Genomic DNA, 27,997 nt, shown 5'->3' with positions numbered 1-27,997 from the left:
GTTGTTGTTTTTTTAAGTTTTCTTTTTATTCATTCATTTCTTTGCATTTCTGAACCGTTACAATCCTTCAGACCCGATCAAATGAATCAATGGTTGATTTGCTAAACACAACATTCAAGTTAAAACAAGTCCCTGCTTATGGTCTCCTGAACAATAAATATAGATTTGTATTTATTAGAGATATTCAACGTATGTTTAGTGTTCAACGGAAAAACATATAAAGGCGATGAACCGTCAGTGAAACTCTTTGTGACGCCAGAAAGTGCTGCAGGAATAAGAAAACACCGAACCCAGAGCAGAACAACACGACCTGAACCAGTGGAACAAGATCATGGAAAGTTTGGCACTCGTGACAATTTGATTTGAAAACACTAACAAACATAAAAAACCTGATCTTGAGAATGTTGTGAACATGTTGGTCGAAGCTAAACTTTGACTTATTTTAGTTTCATGAAGTTTATCATTTATTCCATCACGTTATTTCAAATTAACCACCGAGGTAGTTTCATAGGAAAAAGTGACATTTTGGCCCATTTTTAAAAACATTCTCTTCATTTTTCAATTCTTCACTACATACTAACTATACAGTCATTTTTACACAATTATTCCGTACAATTGAATTTCAATAAAGGATGGAAAACTTGACTATAAAGTAACTTTAACTTATATACACGTGAAGCATTTACAAGTAAATCAGTGGCATCAGATTATTGAATTATTGTAACATTTGAGACGTCAAAAATACTTTGATTTTTTTACTACTAATAAATACTATTTATTTTTATTTTATATTTATTTAGTTAACGATTTAAATTTATTTGCATAAATCAGTTAAATGATTTCTATATGGAAAAGTTGTATTTTTTAAATAATTAAATTAAATAAAAATGCAATATTTTCTTAAGCTAACTTTCTACTCCAATTGTTGAAAAAAAAAACATGTTTTAATAGACGTTTGAAGTTTAGAAAATGTATTTTGGAATTATTGAAAAATAAAAATATTTAAAGAAATAACTAATTTAGAAAATATTTCAATCTTTCAAAGTTAAATTAAACCATTCAGTATATATTTTTTATGTAATTTAATTATTCAATAAAAACTAATTAAACCTTTGAATTAAACTATTGTATTAAAACAAAAATCAACCTTTCAATATAGAAATAATTTAAGATTATCATTCAAAACAACATTTGAAACTGTTAAATTAATTCAATCTGCTGATGTCACTGATATATTAACATAAGATTATTTTTTTAAACATGATTTGAAATTCAAAAGTCAATTCCTCCTCATGTATCTTTACAGACTTCTGTGGATTAACACTTTTTTCAAAGTTCTCGTTGGTTCACCTCGAGCACAATGTGTGAAGATCGTCTACGTCATAAATAAATCTACGGCTCTGACTTCTTAAGTGCACATAAATGACTGGACACGTTGATCACATGTGTGGCACTAACTTGAGTCAGTGGAAATATCCCATGGCCTCGGCAGCCTTCACTCTCACCACAGGGTCAGGATCTTGGAGCAGCATCACCAGCCCTGCAACCAGACAAGACGTCAGAGAAGTGGTTTCATTACAGTCGAAGCGACAAGAAGCTCCGTCACCTTTAGTGATGGTGGCCATGTTGAGATGAGAGAAGTGCTCCTGCTGAAGGTTCCCCAGGAGAAATCCTGCATCATCGCAGAGAAAAGATTCAATATTTCGCTCGAAGAACCGACGTGACCAGATGGGATCTGGTGTGAGAGGCTGAGGGGTCGTACCTATGAACATGGCGGCTCCTGCTCTGACCTCAGACCAGTTGCTCTTGAAGAACTGCACGACTGAGATGTGGTAGAAGTTGAGCATGTTCGGGAAGTCCTGGATCTGTTGATGGCATTCACTTCAATTTTTTTTATAATGAATTCTACATTGATTTTTTTTTTACATTTTTTTTCTTTTTTTTTCATTATTATTGTTCCTTAAAAATAATAGTATTTAAAAAAGAAAGTTACAATTATTTTTTGATTTGAAATAAAAATGGTTTTGTTTTACAAATGTTTGTTAATGTAACATTTTAAATAAAATGTTGGAAACATTACATTTGTATATACAATTTAAAAGGAATTAAACATATTGATTTTATAACTCTTTTTTTTTAATAATAAGAATTTAAATATCAAAGTGTGTTAAATAGTAATTTAAAAAAATAATCATTTAATTATTAAAAATGATATACAAATTCAACCTTTTAATAAACAAAGGACTGAATTAAAATCTTCAAGAGACACTTAATTTCTAAAATGAAATATTTAAATTCTAAAGGAAACATTTAAATTCTAAAATGAAACACTTAAATTCTAAAATGAAACATTTCATTTCTAAAATGAAATATTTAAATTCTAAAAGAAACATTCAAATTCTAAATTGAAATATTTTAATTCTAAAATGAAATATTTAAATTATAAAAGAAAAATTTTAATTCTAAAAAGAAATATTTAAATTATAAAAGAACAAAAAGTTTCAATATTTGAGTTATGAAATTCAACCATTAATATTCTGATGATACTAATATACAAACATATAAATGATGAATTGGTTTTGTTGCCATAGAAACGAGTCAAAGTCATGCTCATGTTTCTAGATGTGTCAAACGACACGTGGATGATCTGGTCTCGTACCAGGTACTTGGTGAGGTCGTTGATGAACTCTCCGTAGTGCAGGCTCTTGTCTTCGTGCAGGTGGTTCTGGAACATGGCCGTGATCTGCTCGGATCCCACCACAGGCGCACACACACGCATGGCGAACTTGCAGGCCTGGACGCAAGAGAAGATGAACCTCCGCGGTGAAAGATGTGAGGAGTGGAGAGAGGATTGTCGGTCCTACCTTGACCACCTGTGGGTTGGGGTCACACAGATGCAACAACAGGCTGACCAGGACGTTGTGGATCTGGTCTTTGAAGACGGGCTCTCCGGAGCCAAACTTGGAGAGGTTTCCCATCAGGTGGATGGAAGCGCAGCGGATCTCATCGTTGTCCTGGAAGCAGGAGTTTCACAAACTTAAAACTAGAATTAAAGTCTTCGATGTATAGAATTGAATCAGTGACATCCCATGTTGAACAAGTTTAACATTTAAAAAGTTAGAAGAAACTTTGAAATGTTGAGGCATTTATTTCAATCATGTTTATACTAAAAGGGTTGAATTTATTTTTTATAATCAAATTAGAAATATTTGTTCAGAAACTAAATTAATTAATAAAAAAATAAATAAGAGTTTGATATTCTAAACCCTTTAATTAAAAATTAAATTCAATATTTCCTAATTCGTAGGCCTTTTTTAAATTAAATATTAAAATGTTGGGATAATTGTGTATTGTGTAAATAAACAATCTAAAGAAATGTTTATTTACACAAGCATTTTAATATATAATGTAAAAGATTATTAGATGTTAATGAATAGATGTATTTTAGAGTTATTGTAATAAGTATTTTAAACTAAGATTTTTTTTTATAAGAAATGTTTTTATTATTTTGTTCAATTAAAAACACAAGCAAAATTTCACACTGATAAAAATATTTTTTGAATAATTTAACTCAATAATTTGTACATTTAATAATCAAAACGCCATGATTTCAGGTGAAAAGAAAAATCTAGCTTAAAATGTTATTTAATTTAGTTAATTTCCACATTTCAATATCCTTATATACTGTATATATTGATATACTTTAAGAAAATAAAGTATATAATTGATCTACTTTGTGGATTCAGAAGAGAAAATAAAGTAAATAATTGATACTAACGCTTTCCAAAAACGGCTTGATCTTCATGAAGATGTAGACGACCAACAAATGGACGTTCTGTTTGTCCAGGTGGACGAGGACTTTAGATAAACCCGACATGGCCTCGAGAGTGATCAGTTTACCTGCGGAAGATCAAACAAATGTTAAAATGTCTTCAAACTAATCAACAACGAATGTAGAACAAAGTACCAGGGTCATCTTTCTCCTCCATCCCTGAGCTCATGGCTGCGAGAAGCTCTTTGGCATATTTGTTCACCTGAAGACCAGAAGGATTTAAACTCGTGGTTGATTGTGATACAACGGTAGACTCACCTTCTCAGGTGAGCCCAGAGCAATGTTGCCGAGCCCTCGCACCGCCAGCATCCGAACGGTGCAGCAGGGATCAGATATTCTCTCCATCATGTTGTTCATCAGCGTGTCCATCAGCAGCAGCTCCGTCACCACATGATGGCTCAGAAGCTGGAATTAAAAGACATAAAACCATCATTTCACTCCCATTTTTAAAAAGCTACATATGACGACAAATTACAAAAACATCAGCAGCGAGAGATTAAATTAGCTTTTTACCTCCTCTTGTCCCATCTCGTGAGAATTTTAATGGTTTAACAACATGTTTCATTCTTCTTTAACCATTTATACCTGAAAACAAGGGCATTTAAACACAGGTTTTCTAACTGGAAACAACACGTTTGAAATCCTACAAACAATTATTGGATTGTCTCCTTTATCACCCCCTTGATGAGCCTCAGGCAGTTTAGAGAAATTCATAAAAAGAAAACGCATTTAGTAACAAACAAAACCAATTAATTTATATTGATTCCACTTTTTAACGAGTAGTTGACAGTTTGATTACAGTATTTTCTTCAGTTATTTAAATATAACCTGTTTTTGCTTTCGTTTGTTTTGTTTTTACTTTACCTGCAATGTTTCTGAAGACTTGGAGTATCAGAAAATATAGATATGTTGAATATTTTTTTCACTAAACTGCATCAACTGTGACAGCAGCTATTGATTTCATTTTATATATTTTAACTTAGTTATTCAAAACCTTACAGTTTAATAAAGGGGTTTCAAAATAAAATAATTAGATTATTTTAGTTTATTTACAACCAACAAATATTCAGGGTGTTTGCTAATTTTTGTGTTGTAATTAAAGTTCCTGGCAGCAGATATCACGTCCTCCACAGCTAAAGGAACCATTTAATCCCACGAGACCAGCGACAACTGAGGACGAGAGGATACATTGGACTTCAGCAGCTTTTAAAGATGATGTTTGGACATATTTTGGTTTCAAAACAAATTAAAGAAGTTACGACGAAATTCTGCAACACAAGTACTCGACAATACTACAAATATATACTTGTTACTGCAGTATCATAATATATCACTATATATTGTATTGCTGACCCTGTACCTACATACTGTATTAACATATTCTAGACAATACACACACTAAATTAGGATTAAAGAGAAAACTTTCCAAGTCAGCATTAAAAACTCAAACAGTCGTAAAAATGTGAACCTGCTTCACTTCTATTACTCACCTCAGAGAAGAAAGCCGTCACAGTGATCCTCTGACACTGATAGATGTTGTTCAAGGACGGACACAAACACTCCACAATAGCCGGCAGCCTGGGACCAGCATGCTTGGCCATGGCCCTGACGAGTCAACAGACGTGCTTTAGATTTTACAACCATCACTCTGGTGCTTTGGTTCAAGTGAGGAAGAGATTATAATCTACACACCGAGCCAGTTGTGTAACTCCGGTGACGTGTGTTTTCGGTTCCTTCATGGCCTCCCATGCATTTCCCTCGTCCAGCCGTTTCATCACCTCGTCCAGTTGGGCTCGTGCCAGCAGGATCCTGAGGGCGTCGGCTGCGACCCTGAACATGTGGAGGAGCAAGTGAGATGGTGCCACACAAACATTATCAGGAGAATGAACGTCCTCCCACCCCGCTATGTGAATAGGGATCGACTGTTTGGTGGCGGGATCCTTCGGAGGCGAGACTCCGATGCTGGCCGCCAGACGGACGGTGAGGCAGGAGAAGAGACGCGGGAACTGACTGACCGCCGACTCCTGACACTGACCGTTGAGCAGCAGCTCTTTCACACCACAGGTCATCTGCGGACGGAGAAGCGGCAATTTACCTGTCGGTGTCTGAATTATCGTGTCAGGACAACAGTGGATTAATTCAGGGAGAACTTTTTAATTATGACCACAGGGCAGTTCAGGTCAAACCTGCACACATTATTATTTAAAACGTAATAGTTGCATCATTATGCATCAATTTTCATAATGTTTAAAACTATTGAGAATTGATGGAACTCTATGAGAAACTTTTTTGACTGGTGGAGGCAAAGTTAGTGACCTTTCTATGTACTTACCCAACTGTAATTACTTCTTATACTGCATATGCATCTTAAGATAGTTTTAATGGATATTTTGATACAATATCGTCACTTTAAAGCCCAGACGCTGATCACGGTGAGAACTTTTCTACAAATATAAAGAAATATATTGATTAATAGAAAAATAAACATTAAACTTCAATTCCGTTTTAAAGCATCATGTATATTTTTTCCGGTAGCCTTAATAAGAGACATTATTTTATGACTATAGTTGATATTTGTTTTTTTTATTTAGTTTGTGTTGTTTTTTTTATTTTACCTGATACGGTGATACATCACTTTTCTTTACAACACTTCATCAGTATTTGACAGCATTGTTATGTTTTTGGGTTAATATCATTTTGTAGTGTTTACCTTAGTTACAGTTAAGTGTTTTTTTAATTAAATAATTCAATTCATTTAATGAATGAATTCATTTTTTATTTACAATTATCCTGCAAATATTCACCGGGGTTGTTCATGTTTGTGTTGAAATTAAACTTCTGGCCACTAGATGACAGCAGTTATGTGCTCCGCAGTTATAGGAAGAATGAAATCCTGCGATATCCCGGGGATGACTGAGGACGAGAGGATACAGTGGACTCCAGCAGATTTTAAAGCTGATGTTTGTACATATTTTGGTTTCAAAACACATGAAAGCAGTTTCGACTTCCTCAAGAGTCATGTGATCTGTAAAAAGTCCTGGATAAGGGTCTTTTTTAGTACCGTATTTTCCGGACTATAAGTCGCTCCGGAGTACAAATCGCACCAGCCATAAAATGCATAATAAAGAAGGAAAAAACATATATAAGTCGCACTGGAGTATAAGTCGCATTTTTGTGGGAAATTTATTTGATAAATTTCAACACCAAGAACAGACATGTCATCTTAAAAGGCAATTTAAAATAAAAATAGAATAGAGGCAACAACAGGCTGAATAATTTTACGGTATGCTTACATTACATGACACAACTGAGAACGTGCTTGGTATGTTAACATAACATATTAAGAGTCATTAAGATAACTATAGCATAAATAACATGCTAAGAAGTTTACCAAACCATCCGTGTAACTCCAAATAACTCAAATCCAATGAAATCTTCATCCTCTGTGTCACTTTTAAACAACTCCGCTAACTCCCAAGGTAGAAGATGCGGCGCTTCCTCTTCTGAAATTATCAACACAGGCCTAAAGCGCCCTCTTGCGGTTTAGTGTGAAAATAACATGTGAAATGATATACCGGTTATAATGTGTTAATAATTTCACACATAAGTCGCTCCAGAGTATAAGTCGCACCCCCGGCCAAACTATGAAAAAAACTGTGACTTATAGTCCCGAAAATACGGTAATTCAGACAAGTAAAATACAAGTTGTAGTTCATACAAGTTTAACCAAATTAGAAACACCTCAAGACTTCAGGAGAACTCCACAAAGAAGTTTTCTCTTTGTTTGAGATCCAGAATATGGTCACCCTCAGTGAAAGCTAATGTTGCTGGTTAGCAGGGACAGACTCACAGCGAGCGGCTGGCTCGTAGCCACCTTCACCGACGCCCTCATCATCGACTCTCGGTCCACGTAGGGTGCCATGATGACCATCTTCTCCATCACCATCTCAAAGACCTGATTGGCCATGATGGGGTCTGCTCCCAACGCCATCCACATCTCACAGATCCAGCTAAACAAACACAGCGTCAAATAAAGTGAGACGGGACGGAACGGAGACTTTCTTGTTCGAGTGTTTACCTGTCGAACGGAAGAGGTTGGTTCACGAGTGTGTCAAAGACAGTTTGAAGATGCTGGGAAGCCAGAATCAGGACAGTCTTTCCCACCGCCACTCTGACCTTTACGAAGGTTAGTATGAGACAAAATTAAATCAAAGAAATAATGTTCAAAATGTTTGTCGTTACACACCTGCTCGTCAGTGGTGTTCTGTAAGCGCACGTGAAGCACTTCCAGCATCTCCGTCACCTGAGATGAACACAAGAGTTTCTCACAACCAAAAATAAGGTCCAAAGTTTAACAGTGTCTCGTGAGAACTTTCACGGTACCATCTCTTGAAGTCCGCCCCCTCTGCTCTTCAGCAGGGTGTTCAGGACGACGGAGGAAGCTCTGCAACAGTTGGTCTGGCTGTCGATCAGTCCTTCAAACAACATGAACACCAACGTTGACAGCTGCATCTGAGGCAGACGCTTACTCATCACCTGAAGAAGGATTCACAAGTTTATTCTCCATTAGTTTTTACATTTATTTACGTAATGGTCAAGTTTTATCATAATCTATACAACATGATGAATGTATCCGTTAGAATGAAAGATGGAAATGTGCTGACAATACATGAGCTTTCTTTATGGCAGTATATCAGTTTCATCATGAATTAATTCATTTAAATTGAATTCTGTATTTGTTTAAATAACTTAATTTAATCATTTGTATATCGAAAGATTGATTTTCTTTTTCTTAATCATTTCAATGTAATTTTTTAGGAAGGAATTTATTTATTTTTTACACAAAGAGTTTGATATTCTTATTCTAATAATAAAAAAAAGTTTATAAATGAAACTTCTTTTAAAATGTAGTCCTTTAAATTAAATATAAAATGTTGATATACTGCTGTACAAAACTACTTGATCAAACTTTCAGCCAATCATTTAAAGACTACAAATTAAAAAAAGGAATTCAGGAAAAAAAAGAGAAGGAATTATTGGATTAAGAATTTCAAACTATGAATAAAAAAGTTCGTTTTATAAAATATTGAAAAATATATTTTATATGTTTCAATGAAAAACATTGTTGAATTCAATTATTGAAGAAAAAAAAAAGAAGCAACAACATTTCCAACCCATTCAATAGTCTGATGACACTAAAATACTTACCACCGTCATGGCTTGACTAAGTATGACCAATAGAAACATGTTTAAGGTATAATGTACAAATACATCATAAAAATTATGGACAGTAGAAAGTTATTTCAACGTGTATGAGTTTCTGATGACATGAATTAAGGTTGTATTACAATATACAGTAAATGAAATCAATCATTGGATGAAAAATAAATTGTGAAGATAAGAGGTATTAGAAGATCAACAGGAAACTTTAACATTGAGAAAGTGTATTATTGTGTTGTGTATTATTACCAAAACTGTGGTACATTTTGGTTCCTTTTCATTGCAGGTTTATGTTAGAACCATAAACCTATGAATTGTAGTGGTTAGTTTGCTCACCTTGGTGAGGTCAGAGCAGGTCTTGAAAAGAATGGAGTGGTCAGGAGTTTCCAGTTGGTTTTTAAGCTGCAGGAGACCATCAACGGCTTCATCCTTGTAGTCAAGGGCAAATCCTGCGTTACATAATCACAGATTCAGCTCAGATTATACGTTTTTTAAAATCACAAACAAATCAATACATGGGTCTAAAGTGTTTCAGGTACCTTCATATCTCAACTGTATGTAAAGCAATGTGTAGATACAGTCCACCGCAGCAGCTCGCACCTCAGGGTTGGGGTCAGCGACGCGAGGCGACAGTCGACCGAGCAGAGCTCCAAGATTGTGGAACGACACCATGTTCTGACCAGAGAAAAAAAAACATATTCATCACTGGTCCAATCGTCATGGTTTCCTCGTCTCTACCTTGACAGAGAGATTATCCAGGTAGTAGCTCAGCATCTGAGCAGTGGCCGTCATTGATCTTTCCCGCTCGTGATCTTGTCCCGAGCTCAACCACGGCTCCACATGCTGCAGACAAGAATATCGGAGACAACTTAGTATCCACCGACACTGTTATACACGCGACTATTGTTGAATACAATCCGATTATACGATATATAGTGATAGTGTAGTAACAAGGATATATGTGTAGTATTGTGGAATACTTGACTCTGGTGTTGTGATACTGTAGTAACAAGTATATATGTGTAGTATTGTCGAGTACTTGACTCTGGTGTTGTGACAGTGTAGTAACAAGTATATATATGTAGTTTTGTCCAGTACTTGACATTGGTGTTGTGATACTGTAGCAACAAGTATACAGTATATGTGTAGTATTGGCCAGTACTTGACTCTGGTGTTGTAGAATTTACAGACCACATGACTCCTGACGAAATACTAACTGCTTTCATTTGTTTAGAAAACAAAATATGTCCAAACATTAGCTTTTTAAAGCTAATAGAGTCAAGTGCATCCTCTTGTCGTGGATTTAATCCTTTAAGTGGCGTAAATCGCTGCCATCTAGCGGCCATAAAATTAGAAGTTCAAGTTCAAGTTATTTTATTTGTCAAATGGCTGTGAATATTTAAATAATAATTGTAAACCATAAAATGACTATGATAAAAAATTATTAAAAAAAAAAGTTTTAATTACATACGATCTCCTGACAAATATATACATCACAATATATTTGTGTGTGAAAACTTGACAGGATTCACCTTGAAGACGCTCTGTAAGCCGTCAGGCGTGGGATCTCGGTCCAGAACACTCTTGAGCAATCGATGTAGTGAAATCATTGTGTCTCTGTACAAAGCCTGCAAATGTTTATATGTTACATTTTAAGAATCACAAACCAACGAGGAAAAGATGAAGGATCGTCTGCTTTGATCTCACTTTTCTCTGCTTAGGATCCAGCGTGTCCTCGTCTTTGGTTTTCTCCGGGGTGTGTGTGTCGGGCGGCAAACTGTACACGCTGTCCAGACACACCTTCAGTAGATTGAATCTTTCGTTCTCATTCAAAGCCGGGTCTAGAGGCCTGACGTACTGAAGGTCAAGTTCAAATAGCAGAAGGGCTTGAAAGCATCCCAGTAACCAACATAAGCAGAGAGGTTCAAATAATGAACATTTTTTAAAAAAGCAATAATTTTATGGAACAAGTTGAGAGGATTGAAGAGCTTATTCTGTTAAGAGAACATTTTAGTGAACATGAATGTGCATCTAAAATCAGACAAAGCTTGATGGTTATATAAGCCAGGTTATAATCAAATATGATATTCTATCTGTGTTTTAAAAGATAATAAAGGGTAAACAAATTAGATAAATGTTTGGGCAACAAAAAAACAGGAGCTCTAAATATTTTAAATTGACAACTGAATTGACGCTTTTATCATTGGCCTTTGAATGATGCAAACTCAAACATAACGGCACTAAAATTATCCACGACATGGTCATTATCTGGTCGAATTTGAAGTGAAAAACTGAATATTTTGCAGCTCTCGCGACTGCCACAAGAGTGCGCAATATGTCTAGGAAATAGTTTCTGCAATTTTTAGACGAAACTTTGATAATCAAGAGGCACCAAAACAAGAATAAGTGAGTCTAAAAATCGTTTTGTTCCTATAACATGCTTGTATGGATTTAAAAGGTTGCTAGAGATCATGAAAAATGACGCTGAGGCTGCCGAGAACAAAAAAAAAGGACAAAAATGTCAGAGGACATTAGACTTTTGAAGGCTGTAACTTGATTAATGTTTGAGCTAAATAACTCTAAATTAGTTTGAAACCTTCCTTGGAATGAGACGGAGAAAACAAGGGAGTAGTTACAAAAAAAACCTTTTGGTGAATTTTTGTCTTTACAGTCGAATCAGGCCAAAAAGTACAAAAAGGAAGTAGAAACTGTTTGAAATATGTCAAGGATACATCAGATTAGCACAGGTGTTCATCACAAGGTGGCGCACTGGAGTCCTCAGGGCATCCGTGGACTCTCCTTTGATAAAATCCTGAGCACATGAGACAAGAAGGACATCACACGTCACACGAGAAGAGCAACGTTTTAAAAAGTGCCGTCAACTCACCAGCATGACGTTGACGAGCTCCTGCTTCCGAGAGAAGATGTAGCCTTGTTTCTTCACACACTCGCTGATGGCTTTGGCGATGAAACCAATGCTTTGGATGAGGCTGAGTTTCATGGTCAGGTCCTACACGTCAGACGAAGGCAGAAAAAGAAAAGCTTTCATAAGGAAAATGTTTTTTAAAAAAAGAAGAAGCCAAGAAAAGCAGCAGAATCATGAGAATGCTGCACATTCCTGGTAGAAATACTAACAAGCAAACCAGTTTCATTGATTAAGCAACGACAAACACACAACCCATGAACCAGATCAAAAGGGGGATTTCTGAGAATAAAAATCAGAAGAATACGAATTAATTAATTTGCTTGAAATGAATTCAAGCAAATTAATTAAAATTAGTGATTAGACCAAACGACAGAACAAACCAAATGCAGCACTTTAAAAGAAAGAGATTCAGCAAGAAAAGGATTTAATGATTTATAAAGTAAAAACAATAGATTGATGTGTATCAGAATCATGTTTAGTGTTACAACAAGACAGGAATATTTTGTGGTGCAGCATCTCATTGAAGTTTGATTCAATAATACAAAAAAAGATCCCAAATCCCTAAAAGGTTGCACGAGAGAGAGAAAGAATCAGCAGAGATTTATTAAGGCCGTTAAGCAGACGCGTTGAAAACAGTAAAGTTCTCAAACCAGTACAAAAAGTGGGGGAAAGACCCTGCTTCTTGTGACAATACCTTAGTCTCTACTTTAATGCCCAGAACCTGTGTGAAGTAGAGGTCATGAGGTCATAAGCTCAGGTAAGAACATAACAAGTGCTGATTTAGTGTTGAGTAAAAAAGTATAAATAAATACGCTTTAACTTGAAGTTGTCAAATAATGTTTAATCGATGTGTTTAACAGAAACTTGAATCACATTTCAAATAAATAGGTTATTTAAATAACATACATTTCAAAGAAAGCTAATTATGACTGACTAAGTGTGTGAAAAAAAATAGACGGCGACTTGATCATTCACTATTTGGACAACAAATGACTTTGAAGAATCATTTCACCATTTTAATCTTGATGTTGCCAACCAAAATATTAAATAAAATTTCCACATCCTACATTTTAATATTACTATATACAGTTTCATTAATGTGACAGTGAGCACAATTGTATTTGTATAAATATTTTTTTAAATCTGTATATCATATTGAAAACAAAAATGTCATATTCTAGTTCCAATAATCCCCAAAAATAAATATTCTAAATTTAAAGTTTTTTAATTGGTCAATTGTCTTCCTTTAAAAATGTTGTTGGCACTGATACAATGAAATGCATCTTTGTGGATAATGAAGGGCAAATGATTAACTTATCTTAAAAGCGTTACCTTGGTGTTGAAATGCTTGCTAATGCAGCGCAGGATGTCGTCGTCAATACGATGAATGATCTTCTCTGGTGGTGCATTTAGGGCCACTTGACCATAACAGAGGATCAAAGTGCTTTTCACCTTCTCGATCTCGACCTCATTTCGATCCTGAAGAAAGAAAATATATTCAGCCGATCCTCATTAGGATGATATACAAGTTATATCAACCTTTCGTTTGATTTTACTTTTCCTCGTACCTTCAGCAAGTTGAAGATGCTTTGGGATTTCTTCAACGCATCCGACTTTCCAAACTCGTCAAGCTTGGCCAAAGTTCCCTCCAAGTGGCTGTTGGCACAATACCCGATGCCCAGAGCAACACCCTGATCACAACACACAGATTTAATTTACAACTATTGTCCTGCGTGCACTTGTTTACAGTGATTATGCTACGATAAATAAACAACACTTCATATATTTCTATCACAAATGTTGAATTAAAAACAAACAATAAGTTCAAAATCAAACCCAAACAATCATCAGTGAACGCGTACCTCTCTTTCAACGGCATGATTGTGTCGTGCTGCGAGAAGAACATCCTGCAGCTGTTTCTTCACGACCTCTTTGTTGAAACATTGCTGCAGAGTCACACCGATGCACTGATACAGGAAACTCTGCAATACAGACAAATAATAATGCAGTTAAAACAGCTTTAGGGTCTCATTCTTGGTGAATATAAGTGTTGGGTAATTTTCTTTAAAAGTAACAATTAACTTAAAGTAACTGAGTTACTTTTGAAATTATTTGTTTAAGTAAATAGTAACTAGAGAAAGTAACTTTTTTTAAAGACAGGGAGGGAGACAAATTATCCAGAGTGCAGATGACAAAGTAAGTTAGAATGATGCGAGTAAAGAAAAAAAAGAAAAAAAAAAGGTTATAACAATAATAAAATCACATGAAGTAAATGTAAGTTCCTCATCATGACCATGTTTTCAACCTATTACTTTATAAAGTTGCTCTGAAATCTGGACGAACAAGAGGTTACGAGAGTCCATTATGACGTAATAATGGCTTCACTCCTCCTCCAGCCAGATGTAATAACACCCCGCTTTGTTTATACAACGAGATTGATGATGCGAGGTGACAAACCTCAATGCTTGACCAATCACAGCAGAGTGGGTGTGGTTATGGTCAACAAGATTTAATCTCCAGAAAAACAAAGTGTTCTCAGTGGGCGGAGCTTAAGATAACTTTCTCATGTAAATATTTTAATGAAAAGAGAGTTTTCTACAAACACACACTGATAATGCAATAGAGTCACACATCTATTTAAGTCACACTTCAAACTTAAATAAAGACATTAGTTGATCTTAATTGATAATATTCTATCCTCTCTGTATGTGGTCATGAATCGTGGACTCACCTTCTCCTCCAAAGCGTTGTTGTAGGTTGAGAGGTATCTTATGGCTTCAGCTGCCAAATGACAGGACCATTTGTCATCATCAAACTTCGCCACCGTTTTTGACAGGAACTGCAACAGACCATGACCGCAGCAGTTTATCATTTCTCTTTGACGGCGAATCAAACGTTTCCAGCAAAGCAGTATGAACAAGGAGCACTTCCCCTTTGATCGAAAGTTATTTTCTATTATACTGCAGATTAATGGCACTGTTCTGTGACAAGTGTGTTTTGAGGGTGTTCAGAAGTTTATCAGTGTCATCCGAATATTCAATGGTTGAATTTAACATTTTAAATGTTGAAACTTGACATTTGTCCCATTAAATGTTTTATTAACCTTTGTGTTATGTCAGGGTCAAGATGACCCAAAGGCATGAAAACAAACATTTTTGTGGTATCCCTTGTGTTGTACGGATATGCAGTAGTGTAGGTTGTTCACCTTGACCCGGAGAAAACACAAGGGATACCACAGAGACATTTGTTTTACGGGAGGCATTTGGATGTTTTAAGTGTCTGGACAGAGATGAAGACGAAGACAACAGAGCTCCAGTCGCTACATTAAAATGAACAAACATTTTTGTCTATAACTTTAAAAAAACAGATTACTCTGAAAATAATCCAACATTAGTCGGCTGAGGGTGAGTAGAAAATGAGTGAAGTTTGAATATAAGGTGAACCATCACTTTAATGAAAATATGTTCTTAGGCTTAGTATTGATCCAGTTTGGTCAATAATTTACCTTCAACAAACTTTCATTCCAACATTTCTTGTCAAAGTTCTCTGCATTTGAATCTGAAAACAAGAGGTTAGAACTTTTACATCAATCATTTTAATTCAGCAAAAAAAACACCTAATCTTTCAATCAAACGAGAGAAGTTTGAACCCAAACACAAATACCTTCCAATATTGACACCAGAGTTGGAATCTCTTTTTCCCAGAGACATTCCGTGTTGGGGTGAATATTGACACTGAGGATGCCGAGGAGTGAGAGGGATGGAGCTCCGTGGCCGCGGCTGTTGAAGGGAAATGCTGCATTGACCTACAGAACAACAAACTTTATTTTAATTGATGTCTTTATTTCGCCATAATATTCATTTTTACTGTGAAAATTTATCTTCTAAAGAAATTGTACAGAGGAATCAATAGTTCGTTCCATTTATCCATCCATCTAAAACACACACACATAATATAATATATATACAATATATATAATATAAACTATGATATAATGTATTCATTAATTACAATACAATTACACAATGGTTGTTCAATTTCATTGTAATTCTACATTTTTGATAGTTTCTCTTATTTCTTAATTTTTGTGCTGATCATGCAACACTGCAGTAATTCTATGAAATAGTTTTACCCATATTAAAGTTAAACATACCAGTAGTTTGATCATGAGCGTCTGAGGCGAAGGAAGGTTCACTATATGAAAACACAACAATTATACATTATACAAAACATGGGGTCACAGTAAATCCTTTGAATTTAGGTCAATAACAAAAAGTTAAAAATAAACTCCTACCTTCCTGAGAAAAGTCTATTTTGAAGCTTGGATCCTGATTCTCTCTTTTCTTGCTGCCCAGGAAGATGAGACTTTTACACAGGGGTGTGGTTGCATTGCTGAACTGTGGGGGGGTCAGGTAGAACAGCAGCTTGGGCCACAACACCTACACAACACAACACAACGAAGAGTCAGACTTTTGTCTTAGCTTCTAAAAAACAATCATTAAAAAGCAGAGGCATGTAAACTTTAAAGATGGCCAACGATAATACACGACATACATCAGCGAGACGTCCGACTGTCGTGGTCAGCAGGTGAAGAGTGTTGTCACACATCGTCCGCAACGACTCGTTTGTAACTTCCTCAGGATCCGTGGGCTTCTGGCCTCGCTGAGACAAACACAAACAATAAAAACTAATGTTAAAATTAGATAAGATAGGAGTTATTTAGTTAAAGCGACATTTGTGTGCACAATTCTAAATTAACTGGATTGACACGTTCACCAACTTTTATTCGGGATCTCATCGTTGGAGCTCAAAATTAAATCTGTACCAGTATCCTCAGAATATTGAATGAATTTAACAATGAATGTTGAAACTTAAAACGCTTTTATTAAATTGTTATGGGTTATTTTTGAATTAAATGTCTTTTTTAAATAATTAAATTCAACAATTTTATATTAAAGGGTTGAAATGTTTTTTTAATATTTGGATAAAATATGATTTTCAGTTTAATATTGATATTTTAATATTAGTTTAATATTTTATTTTCAATAAAACATTTTGATTCAATATTTCCTTAAATTAATATTTTTGTATGTAACATTTCAAATTCAATATGTTAATAGTGCCACTATTTAAATATATATATACAGTATATATGTATATATATATATATATATATTAAAAGTAACAAATTAAAACATATTTTAATTATTATCATTTAACTTTTAATATACAAATTATTATAAAGATATTGCTATTGAATCTATATTATTAAAAAACAAACATTTAAAATGTTTGAAAAAAAATAATAATTAGATATTACAATGGCACTGATTTACTTCCATACAAGACAATAACAGCAATGAAAGGAGTGAAGAACGTTTAAAAAACAAATTTCGTAAATAAATATAAATTCATACCTGATAGGAATCAGGCAAGGCACAGTTTTGAACAAGAAATCGAACCAGCAACTCTCCTCCCTCCAGCTCCAGGTAACCGTGATGAGCCATCGCACTGATGACTTGAACCAGACGCTTCTTGACCTGCAATCAATCAAGAGGTCATGACCTTGATGCTGCTCTAAATGTTCAGGTGTTTCTTTTACCTTGTTGCTATGGTCGGCCATCGGTTGTCGGATGCTTGCGAGAATCAGCAACTTTTTACACTCCATCATAGAAGCTTCAAACACAGGAAAATAAAGTGTAATAACCAAGTCATTATTTTTGACAATCGTGCGACCAGTCCGTCACTCACGGGTAGAGTTGATGAGGTGACGCAGCACGGCCAGCGAGCCCATCCTGCTCCGCTCATTACTGTTCTCCAGACGCTGAAGAACAAACATGACCACTCGGTCGGGGAAGACGTTGGCTGGACATGATCGGACAGAACAAGTGGTGAGATCATGTTGACATGTTAAAAACCAAGAGTGCGACAGAAGAGCGGAGGAATGTTCACAGTAAATCGAATTATCCTTGAAGCACACAGAGGCGGACATGCTAATGCTAATCCCATTACAGTCTTGTGACTTTACAGAATGAGCCAGACGGGAGAATTGACAGAAAAACAGTTTGTTTTAAGAAGAGCAGTGGAAAAGTTACACTTCCTTGTCGCACTTTAGTGTTCTACTTGTTATTATATCATTCTACTTACTTTTAGCAAGAGAATTAATACAGTTTTCTTCACTTTAAGGACAAAAACCTACATTAAAAACTTGATTAAAAATGACAGATTGTTTATGATGACAAAATAAAAATCTTACTTGCAAATAACATTTTTATTAATTTGCGTCTCAACACCTCAAACATAATGTATAGATGTGTGTGTCAGCTTTACATCAAGAGTAGTTTCACATTCTATTTTATTGTACGTGTTGTATGTCTGTTGTTGTGTCTGTCTATGGAACCTCAGTCTGCCATAAAAAAAAAAAAAGGAAATACACTTTCTAAATACATATTTAAAGATAAGTCAATTTAAAAATAATGTATTCAATGTACTTATTTCAATATTGGAATGTAAACATCTTACGTACGTGTGTGGCCCTGGAGGCGAAGTTTAAACTTTCATTTTAAAGCCCTAAAAAATGGTTAATTGATAATGGATTGATAATTATTTTTGTTTTAATTCTCTAGGTTTTTTTTCACTCGTCCTTAAGATAAGAGTCTGATGAGGGATTGAGACAGTTTGGTCATTGACTGATGGACAGTCATGCTAAATATGAGCCTAAAGGGAAAATGTTTAGTATGTTTATGAAAATCCATGTCTGGTGTTAGCACAGTGCGTGAGGAAAACCAAACTGCAAGAGTTAAAAGTAGATAAAAATGTTATTTTCTACCTAAAAGACTGAAGCAGCGAAGCACTTCATTGTGGTTCTTGATAGTAGGAGGGTTGCTATAGTCCACAGAGGCAGACACCTGGCAGAGATGAGAGGGAAATACACATGAATCACTTTTATTAAAGAACATCATTCAAAAATATGTATTTTTAAGTTGAATTTAAATTATTATTGTTTCAAAATAAATCTTAAGTCAGTGAATTCTGTTTTCTAGTGATTTTTTTCTTTTTTCTTTTTTTTTTTTTTAAATCGAAAGAGGAACTGAAAGTGAATTTGTTTTTAACATCTGGCCATGTACGCATCCATTTTTGTACGGACAGGGTATAGAAAAAACATATATTTTTAATTATTTTCTTCTGCGTTGGAGCAGTGGTCCCCAATCCCAACAACCTTGAGGCAATTTAGCTTTTGTCATCAGGTTGCATAGAAAAAAGAAAAAACATTTATATATTTTTTTTGTTCCATGGATTATTACTGTCCGAGAGGTTTTGAAAAAAAAAAGAATTTTCTCTAAAGTTACATTAGTGGTTGACACTTGACAAGACAATTGTTGTCAAGTTTAATGACAATAAAATGGATTTATTATCTATTGATTATTTATGTTTGAAATGCATTTTATTTTGAAAAAAGATGGTAGAGTCTGTGACTCTTGATATGTCAAGACACTCATTACGGTCGAGTTTACCCATAAAAGAAACATGTAAACTAGTGAATAAATGAGAAAAAGTAAAACTCTATATGATCTATTTTAACCGTTTTTACCTGCTGATCAGTAAGTGAATATAACACGTCAACAGTAAACCAATCCAGTGCAAAAAATGATGAGGAGCTCGCATTAGGGTAATCTTTTTTTTCTTAATCTGTTGATCATTTAAGAGATTGTGATTTCAAATTGTTTAAACTAAATACACCAAAACAGCTGTTTCTAGTTTTATTTTGCTGCCTTGATGTTGCAATGGTTTTGGCGTCAGGCCTGATGACTCACCATTTCAAACACGTGAGAACTGACTGACTATCACTTGACTTCAACCTTGTGAGAATAATGCACAAGAGCAGGTTTGAGGTACATTTGCAAAACTTAAACACAATATATACTGCAAACTATATCTAATCAATCACAGTAGGGTTTACATTTCTACAGCTGATTAAGTAGCTTCAGAAGTACAAGGTAATTGTGAGGATTAATGGAAAACAAATAAGACATTAAAACATAAGAGCCTCGTCTCAGGACTGCATGTTAATTTGTACCTGTTGGTGAAGAACAAACAGCAGCGTGTCCAACTGTGTCTCCAGGACTCTGCTGCCCATGTTGACACAAGCGTCTAGAACTTGGCAAAGACTCTACATATGTTGAGCAAAAGAGAAAACATGTCAGTCGTTATAGCACAAAGTACTTGGTAACTCAATTTAAAATATGCTGAACAATTATAAGTCGTAGGCAGAAAAAAAAAAGAGCAAAGAATCAAAAACGATAGAATTTACTGTAAAATTGTTACACTTTAAGCTCATCCATAAAAAAAAAAATCAATAAACTAATGTCAATTCCCCGCTGTGAGATTAATAAACTGTCTTTCACAACTCATTTTTAAACTTTTACTTCAGTCTCTTCAAACGTTCTTTAGGGAATTCATTGACAGTGGAAACTTTAATTCTTCCATGTACCAATCAAAATACGTTTTTATTTTTATACACATTATTTAAAATGGCCATAATTTGATTAGTTGTGTTGTATTTTGGCAGCGGGGCTAATTAACTTTTATAAACTTTTAATCTTTTCAGGATTAAACTACAACATCTCTTCCTGTTCAACCAGAGACAGGCGTACTTTATTGACAAAAAAGAAACCGTTTTATCAAACATGTTAACTATGTCAACTACTCATTTCTTCTCCTTATTTCTTATTTATGTAATTAAAAAGTGTAATAACCAGGTCATTATTTTTGATAATAGTTAACAAAAACACTCACTTCAACAGTTTCTGCTCAACTCATTTTGTACATTTGGTTTATGAACATTTGCAGCAAATACACACCTTGCTGATGACATGGTGCTCGTTGTTCTTCTTGTACAGAGAGAGCATGGCGGGCAGCAGTTTTGGGATCTGCTCCTCAAGTTTGTCGTTGGCCATCAGGTGACTCATGGAAGCCACTGCTTCAGCAACCGTGAGCCTCAACTGAACAACAAGACGTCAGGAGACAGAAATAGTGATGTGATATATCATTTAAACAAAGGACTTCAAGAAAACAACAAATACATTTTATGGACATTAGAATAAAAATAACTTGAAACTGTAAGATACTAGCAAAACAAAACAAAAAACTTCAGAGTCAAAACAATGTAAAATCAATAACATTTCCGGTTTGAATTCACCAACACAATCACAGCCGCAGGCACTAGATACGTCTCAAGGAGTGACCTCGCTGTGAGATCAATGTCTTAAAATAAAAAGGCAAATCTTTTTATCAATCAATCGATCACAGCTTTCTTCTGGAACAGGGGTCTCAAATCCAACCAGCTGGGGGTCACCAGAGGTCAATTCTCGTAGAGACTGGGCTGAAGGTTCTCGATTCATATTTTGTTGTTTTACATATTTTTGTGAAGCATTTTTATCTAATTGTGTGTATCATTTCTACATCTTTAAAATATAATTAGTTATATAAATAATGAAATTTGATGTAGGGATTCACCAATCCAAGTTTTGTGGCCCGAATACTGATATCTGGGGTTGGAGTATTACCCGATACCAATCTGATACCAGCAGAGTACAGTAAGTAAAGTAAAGGTTATTTGTAAAGATCTTTCTAGACCAGGGTCACAAAGCGCTTTAACAATCAAAAACAATACACAGTTAAAATACACACTTTAAAAGGCCAAGACACATAAGACTAACAGATAAAAATGTCTTAAGATGTTTCATGAATGAATGTTCAGGAACAATCAGTAGATTCTGATCCACAGACCTCAGAGCCCGAACTGGGCTGTAAGGCTGGATCAGATCACTGATGGAAGAAACTGGCAGCCAGTGAAGAGTTTTAAGGATAGGAGAAATGTGAGTTCTTCTACTAGAGAGGGTCAGAATTGTAACTTATAAACGTAGTTGCCCTGCTGTGAGTAAACACTGGTCATGTTGGACAGCATTTCGAGGACATAGAAGAAAAAACAAAAGTTTGTGACGAACATGGTGCAAACAAGGATAAAAGGTAAAACATTCCAGAACAAAATCAAATTAACACTTACTATACATGTATACATACAGCATATACACATATATCTATATTCATCTAAAGATATCTATATATCTATAGATATATGTATATATAAATATGTAAACAGTATATATATACGTATTGACAATACAACACATTTCTATAGTTACGGGTTACGGTGACGTCAGATTAAGTTCAGGTCAATCCTTAGGTCAGTGAAGGCATCATGAGACTGACCGAGGTTGAAGGAAGTGTGTTGTTGTGTAGCAGTGCGAGACACAACAGCGCGTTTGTTGTCGACTGTGGCCTGTCTATCAATTTATAAATGGTAAAATAATAAATTAGACACGGCTTCATTGCCTCATCAGTGAGGAACGCTACGATATTCATGTTATTAAGATAACATATTCACGGGAGGGCAGACGATTCTAAGTATTTAAGACTACTCAATTTTAGCAACTTGATGTGTCGGATGGAAGCTTTTCTCAAGCGTGGTGCTTCTTTAGATGCTTGATTGAGTTAGTGTTGAATGCTGTGGCGTGACTTCCCCTCCTCCAAACATCCGCACACATCCACCCTGAAGAGCCTCTTCTGTGAGTCGCTACCGTTAGCAGCAGCTGCTCCACAAACGTCGACACCAACATAGAAATACATTTGCCTTGATTGGAACCCTTGGATCGGACCTTCTTCATCGGTACCGGATCCAACTTTGAAAAGGCTTAATCGGACAGATACCAGGATCAGATCGGTGCATCCAATAGGATGCTTTATTACTTCAACTTTTTAAATCAGACGTTGAACATAAAGGTGTCTCTTCCTCGGCCTTCCCTCATAAAAACTGAACAATAAATGGAGGGTCACAGAATATCATCTCACATGTCACAAATAGCCAACGGGCAGCAAGTTTAAGACCCTTGTTCTGGAGCAGCAAAACTATAGAAACTGCTTTCTTCTTCAGCACTCACAGAATAACCTTGTTTACAACACTGGAATGATTGTGACAACACTGTGTAGAGCTTGGAAATACTATTCCTCCAACAATAGGTTAGGTTGTAAGAAAACATGGATACACTTAAATATAGCTGATTTTACGATTCTTGATTCTTTAGTTCTTTCATATTTTATATTTAACTGTGTACAAAAAAGGTAACTATTTAAAAAAAATTGAATAGTCATTATGTCTTACGCAGCTAAAGGAACAACAAAATCCCACTATATCCCAGCAATGACTCAGGACAAGAGGATACAGTGATTCCAGCAGCTTTTAAAGCCGATGTTTGGACATATTTTGGTTTGAAAAAAATGAAAGCTTTGTCAAGAGTCATGTGGTCTGTAAATTCTGCAACACCAGAGTCAAGTACTCGACAATACTACACATATATCCTTGTTACTACAGTATCACAACACCAGAGTCAAGTACTCGACAATACTACACATATATACTTGTTACTACAGTATCACAACACCAGAGTCAAGTACTCTACAATACTACACATATATACTTGTAACTACAGTATCACAACACCAAGGTCAAGTACTCGACAATACTACAAATACATCCTTGTTCCTAGAGGACTATATATCCCAGTATCATATTACATATCGTATCAACAGACTCTTAAAGAAATCCTACTACAGACCTATAAACGGTTTTCAAGCTGCTTTTATTAATAGTCAGAATAAAATAAAGCAAAGTAAGTAGAAACATTACACGATACCTTTGACTCCCTGCTCTGTAACCAGCTGTTGAAAAGGATGTCAAACGCTGCACAGAATTCCCCAGAGAATGTGTCTTTGCGGACAGTCGGATCAGGAGCCTTGTCCAAGTTGGCCAGATACTCCTGTATGCTCTCGCTGAAGTGACACAAGGCTGGAAGCATGTGAAGGAAAGAAAAGTCAGACATTAACAATCATTAAAAATAGATAATTTTCCAAAAGAGTTTTCCATAGTACTATACATCTACCCATCTATAACCTGTTATGAAAAATATTTTTCTTACCAAAAGAGAAAACCCACTTCAGGTTGTCCTGCTTGGCCATGTTGAGCATTGGCAACATGGTGCCAAGAATAGCATTCAGGAATGGCACCATGCCATAAACTATGGAGAAATAACATACATTTAAATCACACACTTTGGTAGTACATTAGTGATAGAATCATTGTGCAATTATTCTCAACTTTTTTAAAGACATGTCGTACCATTTGAGTCGGACAGATTGGCAAGTGTCTGGACCACAAAGAAGTGAGGCAAGATTCCAGGTTGGAACTTGCTCAGGATCTCCTCCATTATGTCATTGATGTGCTTGTTGCCGACAGCTACCAGGATGTTACTGGCCGCCTGCTGCCAGTCCGGGATGACTTCCTGTTACCAAAGGAAGAGGAAATGAGTTACTGTTAGGTTAAAATGCTTGTTTTACTACCTCAATGTATTACCTTTGACCGCGTCATCTCATCTGAAGCCAGTGAGATGATGTTCTTGATTCTGTCGTAACTTATCGACTCAATCCGGCAATCCACGATCAATTCAATAGTTCGTAGAATGACAACGCGGTGATTGACAACCAACTAGAAGATGAGGAAACAAAGTGGAAGGACAAAATTTTAGAATCCTTGAGGGGAAATTTATTAAAAAGTGTCAAATCACGTTGATTTCAACACTGATCTGTCCTGACATTTGACCTCAGTGTCAACATCAAGTGATTATCACAAGATCCTGGGCTATGACATCATCACTCACATTGACTCATGCATTTGTTGTAAAACTTTAAATAATCTCGACTCAATCAACTACATCAAAAATATGGATTTGTCTTAATTGTAATTGCAATATTTAATAATTAAGGTCTATAATATTTAGTTTTTATCAGCTGCTTATTATCAGTTTATAATCAAGCAGCTATATTAACACTATTATCAACTTCTTACCATAAAACATGATAGATTTTATTTTAGATCCTATCCTTAGTGATAATAACCATGACGGACAAAACCTTAAGATCGATGAAGGTAAAATGGTTTGTATTAAAAAACAAAAATGAAAAAATATATTCATAAATATACTATTATATTTTTTAAATCTTGCATAAGCGCTACATCTTCGCAGAGCATCAGCCACAAAACATTATGTTAAACTGTACACCTTCAGAGTTTAACTAATTCAAATGGGTTTTATAGGAGCAGAAGATCATGTGACCTGAAAATATAAGTAGTAAAATCGCTGATGCTACATTTGTCCTGCTTTTAATTAATATGATATTGAAATATATAAATACCTTCTTTAATTTTAAGCCAAGGAAGAATACCTGTTTATATATAAATGTATTTTTTCATATACTGTAGTTCGACTTTAATTAATTGTACATTTACTTGTTTATATATTTAGTTAGTTCAACTTTTATTTATTTTTGTTCACTCTTTTTTTCTACTGTTTTTTTATAAATCATCGTAAATGGCGATGGCATGAAATACACATTGCATCTGCAGCGAGAATTCTGACCCGCTCAAGTAGAAGAACTCACATTTCTCCGATCCTTAAAACTCTTCACTGGCTTCCAGTTTCTTTCAGGATCAACTTTAAAATTCTGGTTCTTACTTTCAGATCTATTCATGGTCAGGCTCCTCCTTACATCACTGATCTGATCCAGCCTTACACCCCAGCTCGGGCTCAGAGGTCTGTGGATCAAAATCTACTTATGGTTCCACGGCTCAGGACCAGAGGAGAGAAATCTTTTCAGGCTGTTGCTCCTAAGCTTTGGAACGATCTTCCTCTCTCTTTGCGCTTGATGGAGTCTACTGACTCCTTTAAGAAACATCTTAAGACGTTTCTATTTGTTCAGGCTTTTCCTTGAATTTCTCGAACTCCTGTGTTGTTCTCAGTATTATCTTGATCTTTAAAGCATGTACTTTTTTGAGTATTGTTTTGATTGTTTAAGCGCTTTGTGACCCTGGTCTCGAAAAGCGCTATATAAATAAATATTACTTACTTACTTACTTACTTACATACAATCTTCCCAGGATTATCCAAAGTAATTGATATATGACTGTGTCTATGTCTATGAGTATGATAATAACAGAGGCAGTCGTAGTTGATTTGATTACATTGCAAAACTTATACATGAATAAAAAAAGGATGAAATAACATAAATAATTAAAATGTACAAATAAATAAAGGTTGAGTTATATATATGTATTTTATACAGAATCATTCAATAGGAATATAAAGTTATTTACTTTGATATCTATCTGATATCTGATATATTTATTCACAAATGTTTTTAGTTATTTATACATTTAAACATGTATTTATTTATCATTGTCCAATTTATAGTCCTTCACACTTGTGTCATACTTAATGTAGTGTGTGTAATGTAGTTAATATAATGGTTAACTGTAATGTGCATGTAATGTAGTTGAAGGTGTTAAAAGTAGGTGATAATGAGAAGAACAACATGAAGTACCTTTGGATGCTTCAGAAGATAGTCCTGACACATGGCCAACACTCGGTCAGGCTGTTGTTTCCCCAGCGTCAACATCGACTTCCTGACCTGTTCCTGGACCTGATGGTCTTTATCGTTGGCAGCATCCAGGAGCGCCAGAGCGATCTCTGATTCCAAAGAAACAAATGGTACATACAGATATATTTTGGTCACACAGATCAACCGAGAGACTCACGCTCGACGTCTGTGGCGTCCATCCTGGACCGTCGCGTACGAGTGTCTGTCGGACCTCTGCAGCAAGTCAAACAGGAGATAGTTGGAATCTCCTGTTAGCATCTGAGGACAATATAATAACACAATTACCGGTCGGTCATGTGAGCAGAGGAATTTTAAAGGACAGAGACATTTGAATCACAGCTTGTGAAAACTAGTTTGAGCCAGTTTCCATGAGAATTGATCATTATCATGTCGGTATTGGATACAAAACATGTAATATTAACAAAAGATATCAGAAAAATGTAATGTAACTCCACACATTATTTAACTTTTATCGCCAGATTTATGAACACAACACAGGGATTTTTATCTTATTATTACTATTAACATTTTTTATAATGACATCGTAAAAAAATTAAAAAAAATTAATATACTGTAAATCAAATGAAAAAGTGATGACAACAATAAAAGAGGAGACAAAGATACGGGTGTATAATCCATTTAAATCTGGTCAAATACAATCCATTATTTACATGTAGAGATTCAACATTTGGAAAACATGACACGCCAGTTGAACAGGTGAAGGATGGGCTCCAGGTGAGCAAAGAAAACTTATTATCCTCTTAAATATAGACAAGAACCGAATGTTTTTAAGCGGATTCAAGAAACGTACATGTCAGGAAAGGTGACTCCTTGTTTAAGAAAAATAATGTCAACCTTCATTTTCCCACAGAATGAGGACATTTCCGAGGCTATGAGTTTGCATGCTAAGCTAAGCTAACCTGCTACGGAAGAGCGGCGGTGTGTTCAGCGGAGGTTCAGCGGGAGAGAGAAACTCACCAGTTCCAGGAGAGACTCCGTGACTCGCTGGTCCTGCACCGACTGGTCAGATGTCAGCGGGAATGAAGCGATGGTTCAGAGACGCAGCGGAGTTCGTGCTGCCGCGTCTCTTGTGTGTCAATGCAGGTGTAAACACGCCTGATCACGTGCTTCTGCTCAGCACGAGCGCATCTCGGAGGAGGCGGGACGCGGGCTGGAGGGGGGGGGGGTCGTTAACCACCCGGAAGAAATGTTTTAAAAACAACTTTTCTTTAGTCAATAAACAACAACACATGTGTCTTAAGAAAGTTTGTATTCGAGTTCATGGATCATTGGTCTCCCGGTGTCTCAAAACAATAAACGAGACCAAGAGACTCTTTCTGGTTCAGATGTTTAAGAAATAAATATCAACATCAAATGTTATAACTTATATAACTTCGATTATGAAGTGAAGTTGAAACAGATTTAAAAAATAAAATAACAACTACTTTTTTAATCAAATTGACCAAACT

At 35.4% G+C, this 27,997-nt stretch overlaps 1 protein-coding gene across 2 annotated transcripts; it reads right to left on the bottom strand.

The window, feature by feature from the left end:
• Position 1: 1 nt before the first annotated feature.
• Positions 2 to 27,645, bottom strand: mroh1 (maestro heat-like repeat family member 1). Of its 2 annotated transcripts, XM_087806560.1 has the most exons (45): positions 27,507 to 27,645; positions 26,686 to 26,786; positions 26,472 to 26,617; positions 24,448 to 24,579; positions 24,214 to 24,376; positions 24,014 to 24,112; positions 23,732 to 23,883; positions 20,840 to 20,980; positions 20,056 to 20,148; positions 18,808 to 18,886; positions 17,730 to 17,843; positions 17,581 to 17,654; positions 17,396 to 17,518; positions 16,533 to 16,640; positions 16,273 to 16,417; positions 16,132 to 16,172; positions 15,642 to 15,783; positions 15,484 to 15,536; positions 14,710 to 14,817; positions 13,841 to 13,960; positions 13,547 to 13,669; positions 13,311 to 13,457; positions 12,673 to 12,699; positions 11,940 to 12,062; positions 11,785 to 11,864; positions 10,760 to 10,901; positions 10,585 to 10,680; positions 9,791 to 9,895; positions 9,592 to 9,727; positions 9,389 to 9,501; positions 8,216 to 8,368; positions 8,079 to 8,135; positions 7,911 to 8,008; positions 7,683 to 7,842; positions 5,732 to 5,901; positions 5,525 to 5,662; positions 5,323 to 5,437; positions 4,091 to 4,237; positions 3,968 to 4,034; positions 3,779 to 3,900; positions 2,865 to 3,014; positions 2,660 to 2,794; positions 1,763 to 1,865; positions 1,607 to 1,672; positions 2 to 1,540 (listed from the first exon to the last, which is right to left on the bottom strand). In XM_087806560.1, the coding sequence occupies exons 2-45, from the start codon at positions 26,705 to 26,707 to the stop codon at positions 1,464 to 1,466; spliced, it is 4,905 nt and encodes a 1,634-aa protein (XP_087662686.1). In that variant the 5' UTR covers positions 26,708 to 26,786; positions 27,507 to 27,645; the 3' UTR covers positions 2 to 1,463. The 2 variants fall into 2 exon arrangements, with proteins under 2 accessions (XP_087662686.1, XP_087662687.1); XM_087806561.1 differs by lacking the exon at positions 12,673 to 12,699.
• Positions 27,646 to 27,997: the final 352 nt, after the last annotated feature.

The sequence above is a fragment of the Callionymus lyra genome, chromosome 13 (genome assembly GCF_982586985.1).
Source record: "Callionymus lyra chromosome 13, fCalLyr1.hap1.1, whole genome shotgun sequence".
NCBI lineage: Eukaryota > Metazoa > Chordata > Actinopteri > Syngnathiformes > Callionymidae > Callionymus > Callionymus lyra.
This window is presented reverse-complemented; position numbering and strand designations above follow the sequence as displayed.

Coding starts and splice junctions, on each gene's coding strand:
- mroh1 (XM_087806560.1), bottom strand. CDS start 26,707: ATGGACGCCACAGACGTCGAGC. Junction 13,458..13,546: donor GCATCTTCAACTTGCTGAAG/GTACGAGGAAAA, acceptor TTCTTTCTTCAG/GATCGAAATGAGGTCGAGAT. Junction 2,795..2,864: donor CCAACCCACAGGTGGTCAAG/GTAGGACCGACA, acceptor TCTTGCGTCCAG/GCCTGCAAGTTCGCCATGCG.